Genomic DNA, 19,839 nt, shown 5'->3' on the forward strand with positions numbered 1-19,839 from the left:
TACTATAGGGGTCAGTAAAATTTCAACAGTGGCCAGAAAATTACTATAGAGGTCAGTGAAATTTCAATAGAGGTCAGTGAAATTTCAATAGTGGCCAGAAAATTACAATAGAGGTCAGAAAGTTATCATGGAGGTCAGTGAAATTTCAATAGAGGTCAGTGAAGTTTCAAAAGTGGCCAGAAAATTACTATAGAGGTCAGTGAAATTTCAATAGAGGTCAGTGAAGTTTCAAAAGTGGCCAGAAAATTACTATAGAGGTCAGTAAAATTTCAACAGTGGCCAGAAAATTACTATAGAGGTCACTGAAATTTCAATAGAGGTCAGTGAAGTTTCAATAGTGGCCAGAAAATTACTATAGAGGTCAGTGAAATTACCATAAAAGTTAGTAAGATTTCCATAGCGATCAAAAAATTACCATAGAGGTCAGTGAAATTTCAATAGAGGTCAGTGAAGTTTCAAAAGTGGCCAGAAAATTACTATAGAGGTCAGTAAAATTTCAACAGTGGCCAGAAAATTACTATAGAGGTCACTGAAATTTCAATAGAGGTCAGTGAAATTTCAATAGTGGCCAGAAAATTACAATAGAGGTCAGAAAGTTATCATAGAGGTCAGTGAAATTTCAATAGAGGTCAGTGAAGTTTCAATAGTGGCCAGAAAATTACCAGAGGTCAGTGAAATTTCAATAGAGGTCAGTGAAGTTTCAATAGTGGCCAGAAAATTACTATAGGGGTCAGTAAAATTTCAACAGTGGCCAGAAAATTACTATAGAGGTCAGTGAAATTTCAATAGAGGTCAGTGAAATTTCAATAGTGGCCAGAAAATTACAATATAGGTCAGAAAGTTATCATGGAGGTCAGTGAAATTTCAATAGAGGTCAGTGAAGTTTCAATAGTGGCCAGAAAATTACTATAGAGGTCAGTAAAATTTCAATAGAGGTCAGTGAAGTTTCAATAGTGGCCAGAAAATTACTATAGAGGTCAGTGAAATTTCAATAGTGGCCAGAAAATTAATATAGAGGTCAGAAAATTACTAGAAGAGTTACCATAGAGGTCAGTAAAATTTCAATAGTGGCCAGAAATTTACTATAGAGGTCAGTGAAATTTCAATAGCGGTCAGTGAAGTTTCAATAGTGGCCAGAAAATTACTATAGAGGTCAGTAAAATTTCAACAGTGGCCAGAAAATTACTATGGAGGTCAGTGAAATTTCAATAGTGGCCAGAAAATTACTATAGAGGTCAATGAAATTTCAATAGTGGCCAGAAAATTACTATAGAGGTCAGTGAAATTTCAATAGTGGCCAGAAAATTACTATAGAGGTCAGTGAAATTTCAATAGAGGTCAGTGAAATTTCAATTGTGGCCAGAAAATTACAATAGAGGTCAGAAAGTTATCATAGAGGTCAGTGAAATTTCAATAGTGGTCAGAAAATTTCAATAGTGGTCAGAAAATTACTATAGAGGTCAGTGACATTTTAATAGCGACAAGAAAATTATAATAGAGGTCAGAAAGTTACCATAGAGGTCAGTGAAATTACCATAAAAGTTAGTAAGATTTCCATAGCGATCAAAAAATTACCATAGAGGTCAGTGAAATTTCAATAGAGGTCAGTGAAGTTTCAATAGTGGCCAGAAAATTACTATAGAGGTCAGTAAAATTTCAACAGTGGCCAGAAAATTACTATGGAGGTCAGTGAAATTTCAATAGTGGCCAGAAAATTACTATAGAGGTCAATGAAATTTCAATAGTGGCCAGAAAATTACTATAGAGGTCAGTGAAATTTCAATAGTGGCCAGAAAATTACTATAGAGGTCAGTGAAATTTCAATAGAGGTCAGTGAAATTTCAATAGTGGCCAGAAAATTACAATAGAGGTCAGTAAAATTTCAATAGTGGCCAGAAAATTACTATAGAGGTCAGTGAAATTTCAATAGTGGCCAGAAAATTACTATAGAGGTCAGTGAAATTTCAATAGAGGTCAGTGAAATTTCAATAGTGGCCAGAAAATTACAATAGAGGTCAGTAAAATTTCAATAGTGGCCAGAAAATTACAATAGAGGTCAGTAAAATTTCAATTGTGGCCAGAAAATTACAATAGAGGTCAGAAAGTTATCATAGAGGTCAGTGAAATTTCAATAGAGGTCAGAAAATTACAATACAGGTCAGAAAGTTACCATAGAGATCAGTGAAATTTCAATAGTGGTCAGAAAATTTCAATAGTGGTCAGAAAATTACTATAGAGGTCAGTGAAATTTTAATAGCGACAAGAAAATTATAATAGAGGTCAGAAAGTTACCATAGAGGTCAGTGAAATTACCATAAAAGTTAGTAAGATTTCCATAGCGATCAAAAAATTACCATAGAGGTCAGTGAACATTAATGATAGATTGAATATTTGTGTATATTTTGTAAAAGTCATGAAAAAGTTTGGAACACCTGGTATTAAAATAGATTATATTTCAAATACATACTTGACCCATGGACCTCTGTGTTTACTGCTTTTTTTTTCTAGTTCACCTTCTTTAATGATTGCCTGACATCTTGGGAGACTTGGTAATCTTTCTCTCGGCATAGGATCAAATCCTGTATACCATGTTTTGTTTTGCTCTACTATTATCTGGAGCAATCTTAAAATCTGCAAAATAACATACAGAAATGGTGCTCATTTTAAGGTTATTTTGTTAAGAAAAATTTGTATGGATATTCAGGGTGGTGGTTGATCTGGGCTAAATATTTATATCTAAATTTGTGGATTGAGCACTGGAAAACGAACAGCCACTCACTAAGTGAGTGTGTGTTTTGTCTGTCATGTGACTGATGCAACAGTTCTGACCACACGACCCTGTACATGTACCAGGTACTATTAAATATGGAATGTGTTTTTGTGGCAAAATGAGTTACATGTCTGGTTTTCCCCACTGTTGGTGTATATTATCATGTAACACAGTTTCACTCCATGAGAGCAGTGAAAATTGTGCCGAGAATTCAATAAACAGGCAGCCTCTTGGCTGAGATAGCTCCGTTGTTAGCAATGCACATTTCAATTAGAGAAATGCAGATATCATCACAAAATTAACAAATCTGAGATCAGTCCACATGTTCATTTTCAAAGCAATCAGACTTTGAAAATATCACTTTTTACCCAAAAAATGCATTTATTAAAACAAAATGGCCGCCAGTCAGTCATTTAGAATCCTATGTAAAAAACAAAATGATGTGCATCACAGACTCATAATGTCCAATGTATGTAACAAGTTTGAACATGGTCCATCTATAACAGCCGAGAAATGCTTGATTTTAATGATTTTTCAGTATAAAAATGGCCGCCATTCAGCAAACTTGAATCAGATCATGAAACAAATTCATGTGCATATGTATAATATTATGTATGATGTGTGTTTGAAGTTTGAATGTAATTTAGTCCAGGCATGTCTAAAATGTAGGTACGGCCGGACAGACGCACGCCGACATGGACACACGCACAGAGGTCAATCCATAAGTGACCGTTTTAGAACTGTGTTCGAACGGGAACTAACAATATGTATGGTCAAAATAAATAGTATTTTAATGAACCATTTTTTTTTCATATGTCATCTTTTCAAATATGATGGTAAATATAGTATTTGACATTTGGAGCACCAGTGTATATGCGTTACTAATAAAAAAAAATACAATAGTTTTATTCATCCACACCTTCTCCTTCTCTTCCAGGTTATCAGCCTCCAGCTCATATTCATGGTAATCAGAAAAATATATGAAGAATTTTGTTCCTTCCTGTAAAATAATAATTAGTATTTTAATTTAATTACTTCAGACGAAATCCTCATTAAGGTTTAGTGACGACAATGTGCATAATCATGAATCACATTTGATAACGATCTGCAATGAGGCTATTTTTAATGAGGGGTGATAAAATTGGTACATGGATTTGTTGTTTGTTCCAGAGAAAAGGAAGTATAGTAATCAAAAGATTTATATTCAATTAAGCATTTTCTTCCCTTCATTTTCCTCTTCGGAGACAACTTAACAATGTGTGTTAATTAAGGTTGAGATGCAGTTTACCTGACAGGTATTTTAATTAGGAAACCAAGATGACCTCACTTGTCCACAAAACTATATATTTTCGGAAAGCTTATTGTATGAATTTTATAATTTTTTTTTTCATGGACAATGTAGTTTGAAATATGAACAAAAATGTACTTTTTTGGTCGAAAGTGATTTAAAAAAAAAATAGCTTCTAAACCATGCTTCTGTTTCCTGTCAAAATTGGTTTACGGGTACATCTGTTTACTATGAAGAACGTGCCGAATTGAAAACTGTCTACCAGTTGTCAATTTTGCATGGCTAGTTGTCTGTACGATTATTGTAACACTTTTCAACCCAAAACAATGCCCCAACGGCGTTTAAACAGACCGTCAATCATTTGTGAAAATTTCAAAACAGAAGGTCAAAGCGTCTAGGAGCTATTTTTTTTTTAAAGTTCTGGAATGTGCACTAAAAAGAAGCTATAAGAGATAATTGCTAATTTGCATAACAATTCACTCAGTAAGAAGTTTGCTAATGCTCATAATTAAAATGGCTGTAACAGTTCCAAATTTAAATGTATAATCGTTTTGTTAAAAGTTAAATATAGTGCATAATATGGAGATCCCGTCATTTCTTTTTTTCACCATGTTTCATTTTTATTATTTATGTACAGCCTTGCTAAATCTTGCTAAGCATTCAAAAGAGAGAATGTTTGCATCTGTTATCTATATTTTAAAATCGTTTTTTTAGTATGTTCCACTATTCACAATTCTACAAAATTTTAACAGTCTGTAGCCAAAACTGTTTAGATAATAAAAAGCAAAAAAAAAAAAAATTTACTCTCAAGTGCCCACAAACCTGCATCTCTACCTTAAATTTATATTCAGATGTTGAACAATAATCAATTTTCATAAAAAAAGTACGATTATGTTGTGGTGTTTTTTCTCTGCATAAATGCATGCACAGATTGGAGAGTAATAAAACTTGCATTTAGAAGTTAGAAATGTGACAACTTAGGTGGCAAGTATAAATGCACTAAAAAATACTACAAATATAGTTGGTAATCGGTCAGCTTTCAAATGTAGTTGTCAAATTAGGGTAAAAATTCTTTAAAACCAAAAAACCACAAGGAAGATTAAATTTCACAAAGAAAAATTAAAATTAATAAATAAATTAAAGAAATGCAAACAAATAAGCGAAATGTTTTGGCAGGAATGAATATAGAATTCAAATTAAAACAACTTACCTCGCTTTCATAGTGAGAAACTTGGGCAAATTTGAATTTCCGATTCAAGTTACCTTTCTGGATGTTCAAGATCAAGGAACTCTGAAAATCAATCTGAAAATAGAAAATACACAAAAATGGATGACAATTAGAACTTTCCCTTTTTCTGTAAAATAAATTAAAACTGACTACACTAACCAAGTATATTTGAATACAGAACAACACTTCTGTTTGCGAAATGAGATGTTTTATTTTGTACGATAAAACTACAACTCACCTGTAGAATTCTTCTTTGGCTACTTTTATTTTTATAATATTTATAAACTCCAAAATTATATAGTTTTTTGTCTTTCAAAGCATGTTCAGCTTCCATGATGGCTTCTGCCTCTCGTTTAGCGGACTCAGCAATTATAATATTTGATGCATATCTCATGGCATCATCAATACACATCCGGCCGTGCTGAAAGTAAACAAGACAATCTTGTAAATATGTAACAGAAGAAAGAGTATTGATAGCGACGATGGAATTTTGTGCTTCAGACTTCCCTAATTCTATATCAGAATTTTAGTTCAACAACAACACCTTCTAATTTAAAGTCGTCGTGCCGCATCCTTTTCGATATGGAACTCATAGCGACGTATACATCGCGTGTAAAATACATTGTTTATTTACATGAAATTCGAACACGTGCTGCGCGACGATCACTGCGCTTTAAACCAAAGGGGTAACGTACAATGAACCCATATGTGAATATACCCCCGGTAAGCTGTGATGTTTATGATAGGAAAGCTTTGACCTTTGAGAGCCAGTCAACCTTTATCACAGATATCAAACCCACATAATATTTTCACAATTTTTCCCAAATTTTGATCAACATTTGTAGCTAATAGGACACTATGTCCATTTAAGTTCAAAATTACCAAAATAGGTATGGAAAAATACATAAAAACATAATTGTTCCACCGCATTTAGCCTGGACGGAAAAATAAGTCTCAGCACTAATATCATGGGGGTTATATAACCCCAGCTTTTGGCTAGCGATCATCGGTTCCTTCCAGATATGCTAACATAAACTGAAAACACAAATTGAAATGTACAATGTATAGAAAGTACTAATCAGAATTTGACATCTACCTTGCGGCCATGTTGTCAGACACAGTGTTCGTACAACTTGAAACCCTTACCTTATGGGTTTTAACTTTTAGATTGCCGACAACAAAAGTAAATCATCCTGCACTTGTTCACAAATTATACGGCTACGTATTTTCTCCATTTATGGTGGGACGTATTGTGGTCTGAGAAATGTTTAATTGACAGATACCCCATAAACAAAGGTTGCAAACATACAACACTTAAAAGTTACAGACAATAAGCTGGTTCTATAAATCCTATTGAAGAATTTAAAACAAATAAGGAAAGATTTTCCAATGTAGGAATACATAAAATTAATAACACTAATTGTTCGCTAATTAACATACAGAAAACAAGGTAAAGTTATTTTTACATGTCAGTCATTGGAAGTAACAGGACACACCCACATTAATGTATTTGCAAACACAATCACATACTAAAAGTTGTATGATTTAAAGCGCAAATAACAAAGTATTCAAAGTTGCTGAACAAAAGACACGGGTATAGTTTATACTGAAATACTTCTACTGTAGAATACTTTATTTCAGCTTGGAATTTATTTTTACTATTTTTGCTGAAGGGATGCTTCAGTGAAAATAAAATCAAGCGAATATACTTTTTTTCATATGTCTCACATTCAACTCATAAAAAATCAGTGAAAATAAATTCCCTACAAATTACCCAAAATGTCTTTTCAGCGAAAATTTATTCCAGCTAAAATAAAGTATTCTACAGTATTCAAAGTTGCTGAACAAAAGACACCAGACACAACTATGCAAGATACAATGGTATAGCTTATACTGAAATCCTTCTACTGTAGAATACTTTATTTCTGCTTGGAATTTATTTTCGCTATTTTCAGTGAAAATAAAATCCAGCGAATATACTTTTTTTCATATGTCTCGCATTCAACTCATTAAAAATCAGTGAAAAGAAATTCCATACAAAACACCCAAAAAATGTTAGCAAAAATTAATTCCACAGTATTTCACAGTAATTAGTTGGACCACTCAATTACTACTATTAGCTAATTAGATCACCTGATTTGTGATAAAATTTATTTCTTCTAGCAATACAACCACCTGGCAGGCAATGGCCATATTTAGATGCTATCAATCCACCTTGATGATTCTTCTTATTGAAAAGAAATAAACACTTTTCAGTCTGTTTGTGTTTTGTTGCTATGTTTCCCTCAATTTCTGTTTGAAATGGACATTTTTAATTGTACAATCATAGTACCACTGACCACCAAAAACTTGGTCCTCTCCAATACAAGTACATGTAATAGACCATTTTTCGTTCACTGCCAGATCCCATGTTACACGTGAAATCAAATGTAAAAACAGGAGAGACATAGTGTTGTAGTTGTGTCAAAACATTACATGGGATTCGACAAGCACAAAAGTAGTTTTGGGATATTTCCACGCTTAATAATTTGCTATACATATTTGATGATGGTCAATTTTGATGAAATACCAGTAATTCTATCTCAATGCTGGTTTCCCCTCTGATGAAAGATCCATGTTTTAACATTGAACTACATGTATAAAATTTCAAAATTAAATAATTCAATTTTTGCGGCAGATGTTGGTTCGTGTCTTTCACACAATGTACAAGATTTTGCAGTGAATAAAAAAAACATCAATTCAGCCACACATAAGATAATTATTTATTCATACCTTGACTAAGTTTGCAATGATGAGTCTTTCGAGATCCCCTTCCTTGTATTCATCAGAATTTCCAATCGCAAGTTTTGCCTTTTTGACGTCATCCTCTCCTATCACACCTTCAGCTAACATCAATTTAATAACCCCCTCCGCACTCTCTTCACTTTTTTTCTCAGCATCATTGTAGAAAACCGGTGTTTTATGTTTGTCTTTCTTGGAAAAAGTGTTGCCAAATATCCCACTGGCGGATGATTGTTTTGAACTCCGTCGTCCAAATTTTTGTAAGAAGAAATTCTTGTTTACAGTTTGATTCTAAAGATGGAAAAAAAAGTTAGATTAGACTTTCATTGTCATGGTTACATTGTAATGTACATGTATTGAAAAACGCTGCAATAGGATTAGTTTATGTGAGTGCCTGGTTGCACTCTGAAAATAAAGTTGAGAGAGAATTTAATTACATTAAGATGTAAAAATAATACTGCATTATTGAAGTTCTAAATGCATTGTAGTAATCTCTTGATTTATCTTATTTGTTACATACACAACTTCCTGTTGAGAAAAAAATGACATCAGATCTGAAAAACAAGGAACAATATCATGATTATTCTTTTTGTTTCTCTAAGCAGTTAATCCCACCATTAATGATATCATCCAGATGCATCATGGGAGTACCACAATGCGCACAGCACTTTATCCATTAAAGTTGTCACAGCATGAAATCTGCTGATAAATTACAATTTTTACTTTTTATTTTATTTGCAGTGTTTGACAAAACATTATATTTTAAAATTAATCTACCTGTATATGGCTTCAAGCATAAAGCATAAAGTTTTCAAAAAAATGTTGAACATTTTGTTGTCTATTCTCCTCCTCTCACACAACACATTCATTTTGGGGTTGACCATACAAAATACTTGGGGCAGGAAGATTGTAGGAAGTGCAAATTTCTCCTCCTGTTGCAATGGTTCACTGGGGGTAAGCTTTTTATTTCATTCATTTGTCCCCTACAAAAATCTTTCTGCCAATCTGCCCCAACCTTCATTAGAAGGTCTCAATCTCCTCTTCAACTCCAAATGTTGCACAGGCTTAGCCAAAGTACATGGTCTTATTCACAATAGTGGTTTACAAGTTATGTAGTGAGTACACTTTGCATGTGTGGATTTATGAGAATAAACATGACCAGAACAATGGGTCATACCACCAAGAGTAGTATAATCAATTTAACGATATACTGTGAAGTACTTGCTGAAAAACACACTTAAAACCCAATTGACAGAAGTCATCTATTTTCACTGATTTTTTTTCACTGTGTTTAAATTTTTGTGATTTCACTCTAATAAAATTAAAATTCAAAAGTTTTTTCTTATTAATAGCTGCTATAGAACTATTTAATGGATTAAAACTCCAAGATTCTTTTTTTTTAAAGTAGAATAATCAAAAATTCCTAAGAATCGCCATGGAATGGCTATTTTATTTTTATTTTAATTCAAAGAAACCCTATATTTAGCTTAGTTTACAATATAATACACAGGCACACCGTTAACACAACAGGGGTTTGATCAACTATTTGATATAGTATCTGCATTCCACTGATAAATCCACATCATTTTATATTTATATCCTGTGTAATTCTAGGACATACAAGTATGTTTGTCAGCACTTCTCTCACCAATAAAAACTCTGAGGTGTTTTGACTAAAACAAAATACATAAAAAAATGACAAAGAAATTGATTTTTTTTATTAAAAACTCCCACATATTTGATAGTAAAAAACAAAACAAAAAATATCCAGATAAAACAAATGTGATAAAAAAATTAAGTAACTGAATAAAATAATTTGCCATTTCCCCAACCTCCCAGAATTTTTAATGGTCAATCCCTAACTCAACAAATGTTGGGGAAATGAAAATTGATATTTTGAGAGATTGCCATTCTCTTAAAAAAGAAAGTGAGAGTTGTATTAAACTCAACAAGTGCTAAACTATTTTGTTTCAAACTCTTGAATTAACCCTTTCTCAGGATAAAATGAAACCAGGCATATATGAAAGCTGCATCTAGTTTGAACCACCTGTTTTGAATGACAAAAATAAAGATGACATCAGAACCACTTTATTAATCAGTATCCATGATGTCATAATTTAATCATGATTAGAATCTCTTGTAAGCAGCTGTGAACTGTCCTTTAGGGGAATTCTACTTCTGCTTTGTTTTCTGTTGGAAACGGCGTTCAGCAAGGTAGCATTATTTCGTCTTAACTTTTCAACGTATAAACGTGTATATAGACGACCTCAGTGCTTGTTTAAAGTCATCTAAAGTGGGCTGTTGAGTGGGTGGGGTTTTTATCAAGCATTTGAAGTATGCTGATGACTTGGTTATCTTGTGCCCGTCCATCCGTGGTTTGCGAACTCTTGTTAATGCCTACTATGAATATGGCTTGGACCTTGATATCAATGATCCTGAGAAGTCTGAATGTATGTACCGTATTTGATTCTTCGGAAGAGTGGTAATAGAAGCAGTGTACTTCCACCTGTATATTTTGGTGACTCTATGCTTAGAATTGTACATAAGCACTTTTATCTATGATATGTTGTTATAGATAGCTATTGATGATGAGGACGGAAAACAACAGATTTGATCATTCTACGACAGAGCCAATATTCAACGTCAAAAATTGTTTAGTTGAGCACTTTGACAGTTGCTTATTTCTAGACTTGACAGATACGCATGACGAACATGACAGACGGAGTACTGTGTAAGAATTACTATTCCACAGGGATGATAAACATAATATTTTGCAAATCTAGTGTACATATTCAATAACTATTCTTCATTTCTACATTGTATGTAATTCAAGAAATATTAAAACACTTCAAAATAACCTGTTAGTATATTCGAACAAACAAGTTTAATTTTTAAAAACTTCACTTTACCCTCATCATGAAAATGGAATAACCTAAACTGTAGGCAATGAGACAGAACAGTTAAGTCTACATTGGATAAAAACCGATGTATTTTGTATACAAACATATCTAGGAATTCTAATGCAATTAACGATAGAATCTGCAAACACGCAGCCTGTCGGCTGAGATAGCACCGCTGTTAGCAATGCACATGGCAATTAAAGAACAGAAGATATCATTAGAAAATGAACAAATCTGAGAGAGATCCACATGTAGTACCTATATATGTAATATCAAAGCAATTGGACTTGAGGTTTTTAACAAGAAGTCGAAAATATCACTTTTTACCAAAAATGACAAAAATATTCACCCAAATTAGAGAATTAAAGATATCATTACAAAATGAACAAATCTGAGAGAGGTCCACATGTAGTACCTATATATGTAATATCAATGCAATTGGACTTGCAGTTTTTAACAAGAAGTTGAAAATACATGTATCACTTTTTACCAAAAATGACAAAAATATTCACCAAAATTAGAGAATTGAAAATATCATCATGAAATGAACAAATCTGAGAGAGGTCTACCCAAGGTACATATACACCAAGTATCAAAGCATTCAGGCTTGTAGTTTTCAAGAAGAAGTCGAAAAAGTAAAACATTGACACGGACGACCACAGACAATCACTCATATGATAAGCTCTGCTCGACAAAGTCGACAGCGGAGCTAAAAAACTGGTATCATCATATTGTAACAGTATGGGAAGTGCGCCCTTACATTACCGCAATAACCGCAATCACACCTGGCCCAGTGCGTCCAGCTTTCATCAATCAAAACAAAACTTGTCACTCTAAATTACATCATATGTTGTGAGGTCACGCAGTGATAAAATTGTAATTACACCTATAAGGTTATGATAAAACCTTTATGGACTGGATATGGCTTTTGCGGCCTGTGGATTATTATGTACACATATTGTATTTTTGAATACAGCAATAATCTTACTCTTTCTATTTAGCCAAACCTTTCTGAGAATCAACTGCATTCCATTGCCATTGGATAGAAATGTGTTTGATTGACGCACAGAATATTATCTTTAATTCACATCGCGTATCACAATAAACGAATTATAAGATAAAGTTCATAACCCTTATCTTATAAATCCATGATATCATCCATACTTAAGAAAAATGTTTTACATGGGGAAACCAAAATGTCGCTTTGACATTTTTATTAAAAAAGACATGAAGAGGATCTTTAAATTTTTAATTCGCCAGTTTTCATCTCTCGATCGGTTCTTGCTAAAATATGTTTGAACATAGATTTGATGAAACAGATTTGATGATTATATTGAAACAAATAATTAAACAAAACATTTTTTGTGCAACGGTATCGGTAGTGTTGGCGGTACATACGATTGGGGAAAGACACCATCAACAAGATTACCGGGGTATTTTGTGGATCACCCTGCGAACTTGGAGATTCTACTTCTAGGCAAATATTGGCGTTATAAATTAATAAATAACGCGTACTCTAACATTATTATTAAACGACACATGTTGACAAAATCAGTGTCATTACAACATACATTCTGGCCATGCATCATTAGAGAATTGACAGAGTCATACCACATTGACTGTGGATTGAGTCCGCGGTCAAGGCCAATCACTGCTAACAAACTGACCACTCGTTGACTACTTTGGCGGTGTTTAAATAGGGTGAACAGAAAGTCAGACTGGGACAGATATATTGATGGGTTACATAATACACACACCACAAATGCGGCAGTTAGTTATGTTTTTGCAAATACAGGACGATCATATAGCGTATTTTACCTGATTCGAATCGCTTTCGCCTCGCTGGTTTGCATTGCTCATATTTTCGTTTTCGTTGCTCGTTTCGTCGATTATTTCGTCGCAGTGTTGCTTGTACACATACTGCAGAGCGTCATCAACAGTCATCAGTCCTTCACGTACCTGTACCATAACCCATAATTGTTCGTCGTTGCTAAGTTTATACTGTTGTGCCATTGTAAATCAGTAACGCAGTACAAGGAAGAAGTCCTTAGTAAACACAGTAAAACTTGTAAAGTTAGCTAATGCGCCGCCATGTTGAACTTTTCGGAAACACCCGGTGACGTCATTGAGGAAGAGTCCAGCCTCGTTTTGAACTTCATTTGGTAAAACTTTTGTTCAAAGTTAAAAATTTGGGTTACGGGCTAGTTCGTCGCCGCTCGCCAAAACAATACTGCTTAACAAATCTTACACACAGTAACTCTTTTTGTGTGTGCAATACATGGTAAACATAATCATGGCGACCATGTCAAACTTATTCCAACATTTCCCGAAGTGACTATTAATACATGTTGGTAAGTCTGAAAACAAGCAATACAGTAACTACATTCCAACACCCATGATGATAGAGACATAATGATGTGGCGATGAAAAATGTTATAGCCATGGCAACCACTAACGATCGTAATCGCCAAATTTGCGGAAACACCTAATTAGTGCAGTGGTTATTTTGTACTACAACTGTGAGTGACATTAACTAATAGTCGGAGATGTAACGGCAAGGTAGCCACATTCAATTTGGACCCGATCCCGACGCTATACGATGACACGATTACTGGTACAAGGGGGCATATATTTCGAATTGTCAGTTGTATGTGTCTTATGTGAAAGCACTGATGTGAGGGTAATTACTACAAACACCGTTGTTCTTCGGGAAAGTAAGCTAGTTCACCTGGCAACGTTACATGCAACTCATTAGACTCCCGATGAAATCACGAAGTCAACTCATCATCACTGAACTTTGGTTCCTAGGGAACAACAAATTATGATTACGAAGATACTGCGACTTTTTTCAAAGATCGAGAAGGCAATGGTAAGGTCGCTGAAACAAATCAGGGAGAAAATCTCGCTTTTACAAATATGGGACCTGGGCACCGGGATGACAATATTTTGACGACATAGGTTTGGCCATTTATGAATGAAATGTATATTTACGTACAAAATAAAACGAGTGAAACAATAAAGTATACATCTCTGAAAACAGTAACACATCACATCGGCTGTACGAAGTCTCATAATACCTATGGAACCGCGCATATTGATAGGCTATTTATTGTCCCTTGAAAACGTTTGACGCACGAAACTGAAAGCAACAAGAACAGTAGTCAATATTTCACCCCCGGATTTCACCTTCCCCGCAATCAATTCCTACTCACTTCATCGATATTTAGCAGCATTGTTGAAGGTTCGTGAGTGGAAAATAACAAAATATACGATTCTGGCCATTACTTTACACCCTGACCATTTTAGCAATATGGATGAACCATAAAGTATGCAGTTCGGTCAATTGTTATCTTTTTGCTATGGCAGGTACTAATCTTTTATTTTTACAGGAAGTTTTTACTCTTTCCGTCCTTTTTGGTTATTAGTCGTACAATTCTTTTTGTATTTGAATACAGCGCTGTGATTTTCCACGCTGCTTGCAACGCCAGTATCTGGTTCGGAGCCGCTTTCGCTTTCACAGTCGACACATTGTCATCTGTTACCCACTCCGCCGACGTCATTTGATGACCACTGGCCGATCAAGGCGCGTCATACTAATTGTTACATTGTCGTGTTTGCTTTTCGCCCTTCCATACTACTTTCACTCTGAAAACATCTCATTTGAATACACTATAGACGAGGGAACGGTTGCGTCGTACGATGCATGCGTTGAACGGCAATTTGAATTCGGCGGAAGGTTATTCGAGAAAGTATTAAGATGGAGTCGAACATCGCTGATAGTTGTGACTAAGTTGTCCTATATGTCATCATAGTTTCTCTCAATTCAATCGTCGTGAGAATTCGAGTGATGGTCGCTGTATTTGTCACTTTTATCCTCCTATGGTCGACGAAGCTATGTATTTTGTTTTACCACTCAAAAGTCAAAAGTAAGCACGTATGATAGATAGATAGATAGATATAGATAAACGATTTATTATAACCGTGTAGAAAATGTTACATTTCTAATTTGGTGTTTAAAATGTAATAAAGTTGATAATGAATAACTAAAAAAGTAAGTAAGCGAAAATTGAGTAAATAAAAGTAAAATAAGTGTGACCGAGTGTATTTTTTTTGTTCATTTACTGTTACTCAAGTACACGTACAGGGTTATAATAGTGTCTTTATGTTTTTATTGTAAAATATATTTAAATTGTTTTTCTTTATCCAAATTCAGGAAATTTGCATTTACACTGTTGATAGTGTGAAACATTGTGTCTCTATATGTGTTTTGTTTTAGCTACAACACCGTTCTATGCCGACGTTTGCAGCTTTCCTAGTGATTCCAGCAAATTCAATCTGATAGATAGGGTTACATGTCTTAACCATTATATACCATATAACCATATACTCAACCATTACCATATAACACAATGGTAAAAGGTTCAACAATCATCTTTTTCACAGAGTTTTGTTAACAACTGAGTTATAAAAGTATATAAAGTTGGCGCTGACGGCAATCTTGATTTTTCGGCAGAGAATCTCGGTCAGATCCCCCTACACATTTTTCCTCCGAATACATTGCTGCTTTCTCACACTGGCAGACATACAGACAGATTTTGGTTCATGAAATAAACCACATGCATAACACTGGCTCTGCCTCTGCTTACAAGAATGTGCCTGATTGGCTACTCAACTCTAACACATAACAGTCAGACCAATAAGTGAGCGGTTGACAGTTTTTATTTCCGGCATATCAAAATCGGCCTTATATACGAGTATGCTCAGACTCAACTGGCAAAACGCCACTCGGACAAATTTAGAAGTGGTGTAAATAAGTGTTGGTGTTTGTAAGTTTTATAGGCTACACACCACAATTAGAAGCAGGTTATTATAGTAAATCCTCGGGGGCGGAGCTACGTCACAGACGTTCCACGTTGCTAAGACGCGCATCACTGTACCATGCATTTCTATGGGCTCTGTGCGCGCTGCTGTGGAACGCCGGTCGAGCCGGTGAAAATTCGAGAAAACAATACAAACTCAACTTTGAAGTAATCCCGAACAATCAAATTTATATATGTTACACACGTAGGGCTAATCTTGTTGCACTATTCAGAAGAGTCTCAACAATCACCCCAAAGTACCGTTTTCTGCGAGTTTTGGGCCTTTGTTTTCACCGCCGCGGGTTGCCAGGCGGTGAAAATGCCCGGATGTCCGCCCCCGAGGATACTAAACACACTTTTGCAAATGATGTTATGTTATATTCCAAATCTTTTGGTGATATCAGTATTGCAGAGAGTTAAACTTTGGATTGGAATTTCAGTGAGAACCAAATGGTTTTAAAAAATATCTACAATGAGTATTTAGCTGCGCAGATAAAAACAATGTGATTAATTCAGCTTCATTCTCATTCTCATCATTTTATTTTAAAATATTGGATACATGACTCATTACTGTATATGAAAAATAGCCATACTTTGCAATGTGTTACTTTGTTGTATGGGGATGTTTCAGTGTCACATGCCACTTTAATCGTCACGGTATTCGTCAAATACACATCACCATTATACTATTATTATTTATGTTCACCCACATATCTTTGCAAAAGAAATTATACAGGCACATTTTTTTTCTAGGTTTGGGATTAGAAGATGATGATGACGTCACCGTGGTTATACAAGTTTCGGAATACATTAGCGTCATTTGTGAAAACATCAACTGTTCAATCAACTTCGTCTTGTTGCACGCCCTCAGTCACGGTAGTCGATATGGGGAATCAATAACGCGGACTCTCGTGCCGAAGTTCGCAGTCTGCTTCTTCGCAGAAATCAGGGACGTAGCGAAGCCTGAGAGCGCCCCCATTTACAGTTTCATATACGTGGTATACGTGGTCATACCTTAGAATGCTAGAAAAAATTAGTCCAAATATTGACGATATTATTTGCAACAAACTAATTTCTTTCATTTTGTATAAACTGAATATTTATACATTTTAATGGCAGTTTAAAGCGGAAGGGTCGCCATCTGCGCACGCGCGGGAATTGAGTTCCAAGGATGATCATGATTACAACACGCGCTAAAAACGCAAAGACTCATGGATAGACGCTTGTTTGTAAACAATGACACGCTATGGCCATCTGACGCATGCGCAGGTGACGACTCCCCGCTTTAATCGAAAGTCAATCAATGAGCAAAGTGTGTAATGACGTTTTTTTAAAAATGTTCCAATGTTATTTCTTCGGCCAATTGAAACCTCTCGTTTCAGTGAAATTCATTCATTCATTGATTCTCTGGAAACGCATTAGTCCGAAACACGTTTTGGTTTACAAATGAATAAAACAAATCCTTAACACACAGGTTCGGGTGAAAACTAGATTGATTTCATTTGGGTATTATGGGAGGATACTATAAATACGTGAAAAATTGGTTGTATTCACCCGAAATGGCAAATCTCACAGTTTATTGCATGTAGTAATAATTATTAAATTCGGTTTTTACTGTATGGGTCAATAATGACAGGGAGACTTGTAGTTGCATTTTACAAAACAGTGGTACATTCGGTTTTCTTTTCTTGCTCTATTTTTTTTTTACTAGAAACGAGATTTAACTTTAAGGAAAGACTGTGTTATTAGTAATAGATACATGCGTAAATACAGCAGAATATAGAGTTATATCATACAAATATACAGGGTAGATATACTGGTAAATACTCATCAGGTGAAAGAATAAGTATAAAATTACAGCTCATACTGAATAGTAACAAGTGTCGTGTAATTTAATTTACCAGTAAATCGGAAAATTTGTTTTCAACTAGTACATATATAATATGTTTGTAGAGCGTGTTACGTAATATTATTTTATCCAGTTCCCTGGATTGTTTACAGTATGGATTTATTTTATGCTGTTGTTTACAAAATATATGGTATATAAGGTCACCAAAGTACTTACAGGTCGTTTCTATGGTAACAGTTTCTTACCGTATATCAATAATTTGCTTGATTACATAAAGATACGTATACTTATGACAGTCAACAATTATTTGGGATATTCTGAGGATTACTAATCATTTTTAGAAAATAATGCTTTCACGTAAATTGCTATGAAAATAGTTCCAAAACTGTTCATTTTTGCATCTTTTTCGCCTAAAAATATTTCATTACATGGATAACAGTTTTAAAACGTTTATGACATATGTATCAATCAATAAATGTGTGACACTTTTGAAACAGAAGTTAATTAATAGACCATTTTCCGTTCACTGCGAGAATCACGCGTTATGCGTGAAATCGAACGTAAAAACAGGACAAACAAAGGTCATAGCGTCGTAGTGGCGTCAAACATAGCGTGGGATTCGACAAACGCAAAAGTATTTCGGGGACATTTCCATGCTTAATAACGTGCTGTCCACATTTGATGATAGGCAATTTCGATTAAGTAAGGGTATTCGGAAGCAATATTCCTCTGTCGAAGATCGGCCGGTCAATGTAAGCTACGAAATAAAGAAATTCTAGTTCAAAATCAAATCGTTCGATTTTTGCGGGCAGACGTTCGACGCGCGTCTTTCATGTATCTTGCGAGATCTCGCAGTTGAACGGAAAATCACCTATTGCATTGTACATGAGACGATGAGAATATCAATGGCAAAATAGTTTAATTAACAAAATTGGGCGTGAAAAATATGCACGTTATAAAATTTATTTACAGAATTCGTCTGAGGTATTGTTCAAGTCAATATTTACAGTTTTTATTTGAGCAGATGTATACCTTTAAATATTCACTTTTTCGTTTGCCTTTTTCAAGGAAAAAGTTTGCTTTTATTGCACATGCCTTTGATATTTTTAGAAGTTTTGAATTTAGTTTAAAATTGTTCTCAGGTCGTACTTTTTATTAACTTTGGATTATTCATTCTCTATTGTATTTTCTTTTATTTAATGTATTAAATAAATATTCATACCATTAATGCAAAGCGGATGTGACGTTTTAGTTCTTTCTTCAGTGCAGCCTGTTCTTAAGGCGTCAACGTCTATGTCGAGAGACAAGTACCGGCATCCAACTCAGATATTGCGTACACTCGATTCTCATCTTTGAATATTCGATATAATGACGTAACATTAATTTTAAGAAAACACAGAGTGGATATCTTATGTGAACACACATTTGTTTCATCCTTATTAACGAGATTGTATGCCGTTCCCCGTTACACTCATCATTTGCATAGTTTTCCCCATTCATGTTCCATAAAATGGTGCTGATGTCATTTTAATCGTAACTTTACGTGTAATTTCGTGACATAAAAACGGCCAAGCACGCCCTCGCGCGGTAGTAGAAAGAAGAGTCCCATAGGGACTAATATAGCCTCTACTTATCTATTATAAGTAATAGAATGAACTCATTTTATGATTGGCAGACCATTGCAGGCTACGTCATTTGGTTGTCATGTAAAGCTTGTTGGTATCCTCGGGGCGGAGCTACGTCACGGACGTTCTACGTTGCTAAGACGCGCACCACTGTACCACGTATTTCTATGGGCTCTGTGCGCGCTGCTGTGGAGCCGGTGAAAACTCGAGAAAACAACACTAACTCAACTTTGAAGTAATCCTGAACAACCAAATTCATATATGTTACACACGTAGGGCTAATCTTGTTACACTGTTCAGGGCACTCTCAACAACCATCGCAAAGTACCGTTTTCTGTGAGTTTTTGGTCTTTGTTTTCACCACGAAGGTTGCCAGGCGGTAGAAAATGCCCGGATGTCCGCCCCCCCCCGAGGATTGCATTTAATTTCACGAATTATCTAGCCCGAGCACGCCCTCTCTAGCTCGGTAGCAGAGTTAGATGTCCAACCAGGATTTAAATTTCGTCACATTTCATCACATGTTCGGCATCGTCCGCTCA

General features: G+C 34.9%; 1 protein-coding gene across 1 annotated transcript in view; it reads right to left on the bottom strand.

Annotated features, from left to right (window-relative positions):
* Positions 1–13,088, bottom strand: part of LOC100371343 (uncharacterized) — a 42,252-nt gene extending 29,164 nt beyond the window's left edge. Inside the window, exons 1-6 of the mRNA XM_002741633.4 lie at positions 12,786–13,088; positions 8,059–8,358; positions 5,525–5,707; positions 5,269–5,361; positions 3,690–3,770; positions 2,468–2,631 (exon numbers count right to left, since the gene is read on the bottom strand). Of these exons, the coding sequence (XP_002741679.1) occupies positions 2,468–2,631; positions 3,690–3,770; positions 5,269–5,361; positions 5,525–5,707; positions 8,059–8,358; positions 12,786–12,980 (1,016 nt within the window). The 5' untranslated portion in view covers positions 12,981–13,088. The remainder of the gene's footprint in view (positions 1–2,467; positions 2,632–3,689; positions 3,771–5,268; positions 5,362–5,524; positions 5,708–8,058; positions 8,359–12,785) is intronic.
* Between the last annotated feature and the right edge of the window lie 6,751 nt (positions 13,089–19,839).

The sequence above is a fragment of the Saccoglossus kowalevskii genome, chromosome 6 (assembly GCF_978046115.1).
Source record: "Saccoglossus kowalevskii chromosome 6, keSacKowa6.1, whole genome shotgun sequence".
Classification (NCBI taxonomy): Eukaryota; Metazoa; Hemichordata; class Enteropneusta; family Harrimaniidae; genus Saccoglossus; species Saccoglossus kowalevskii.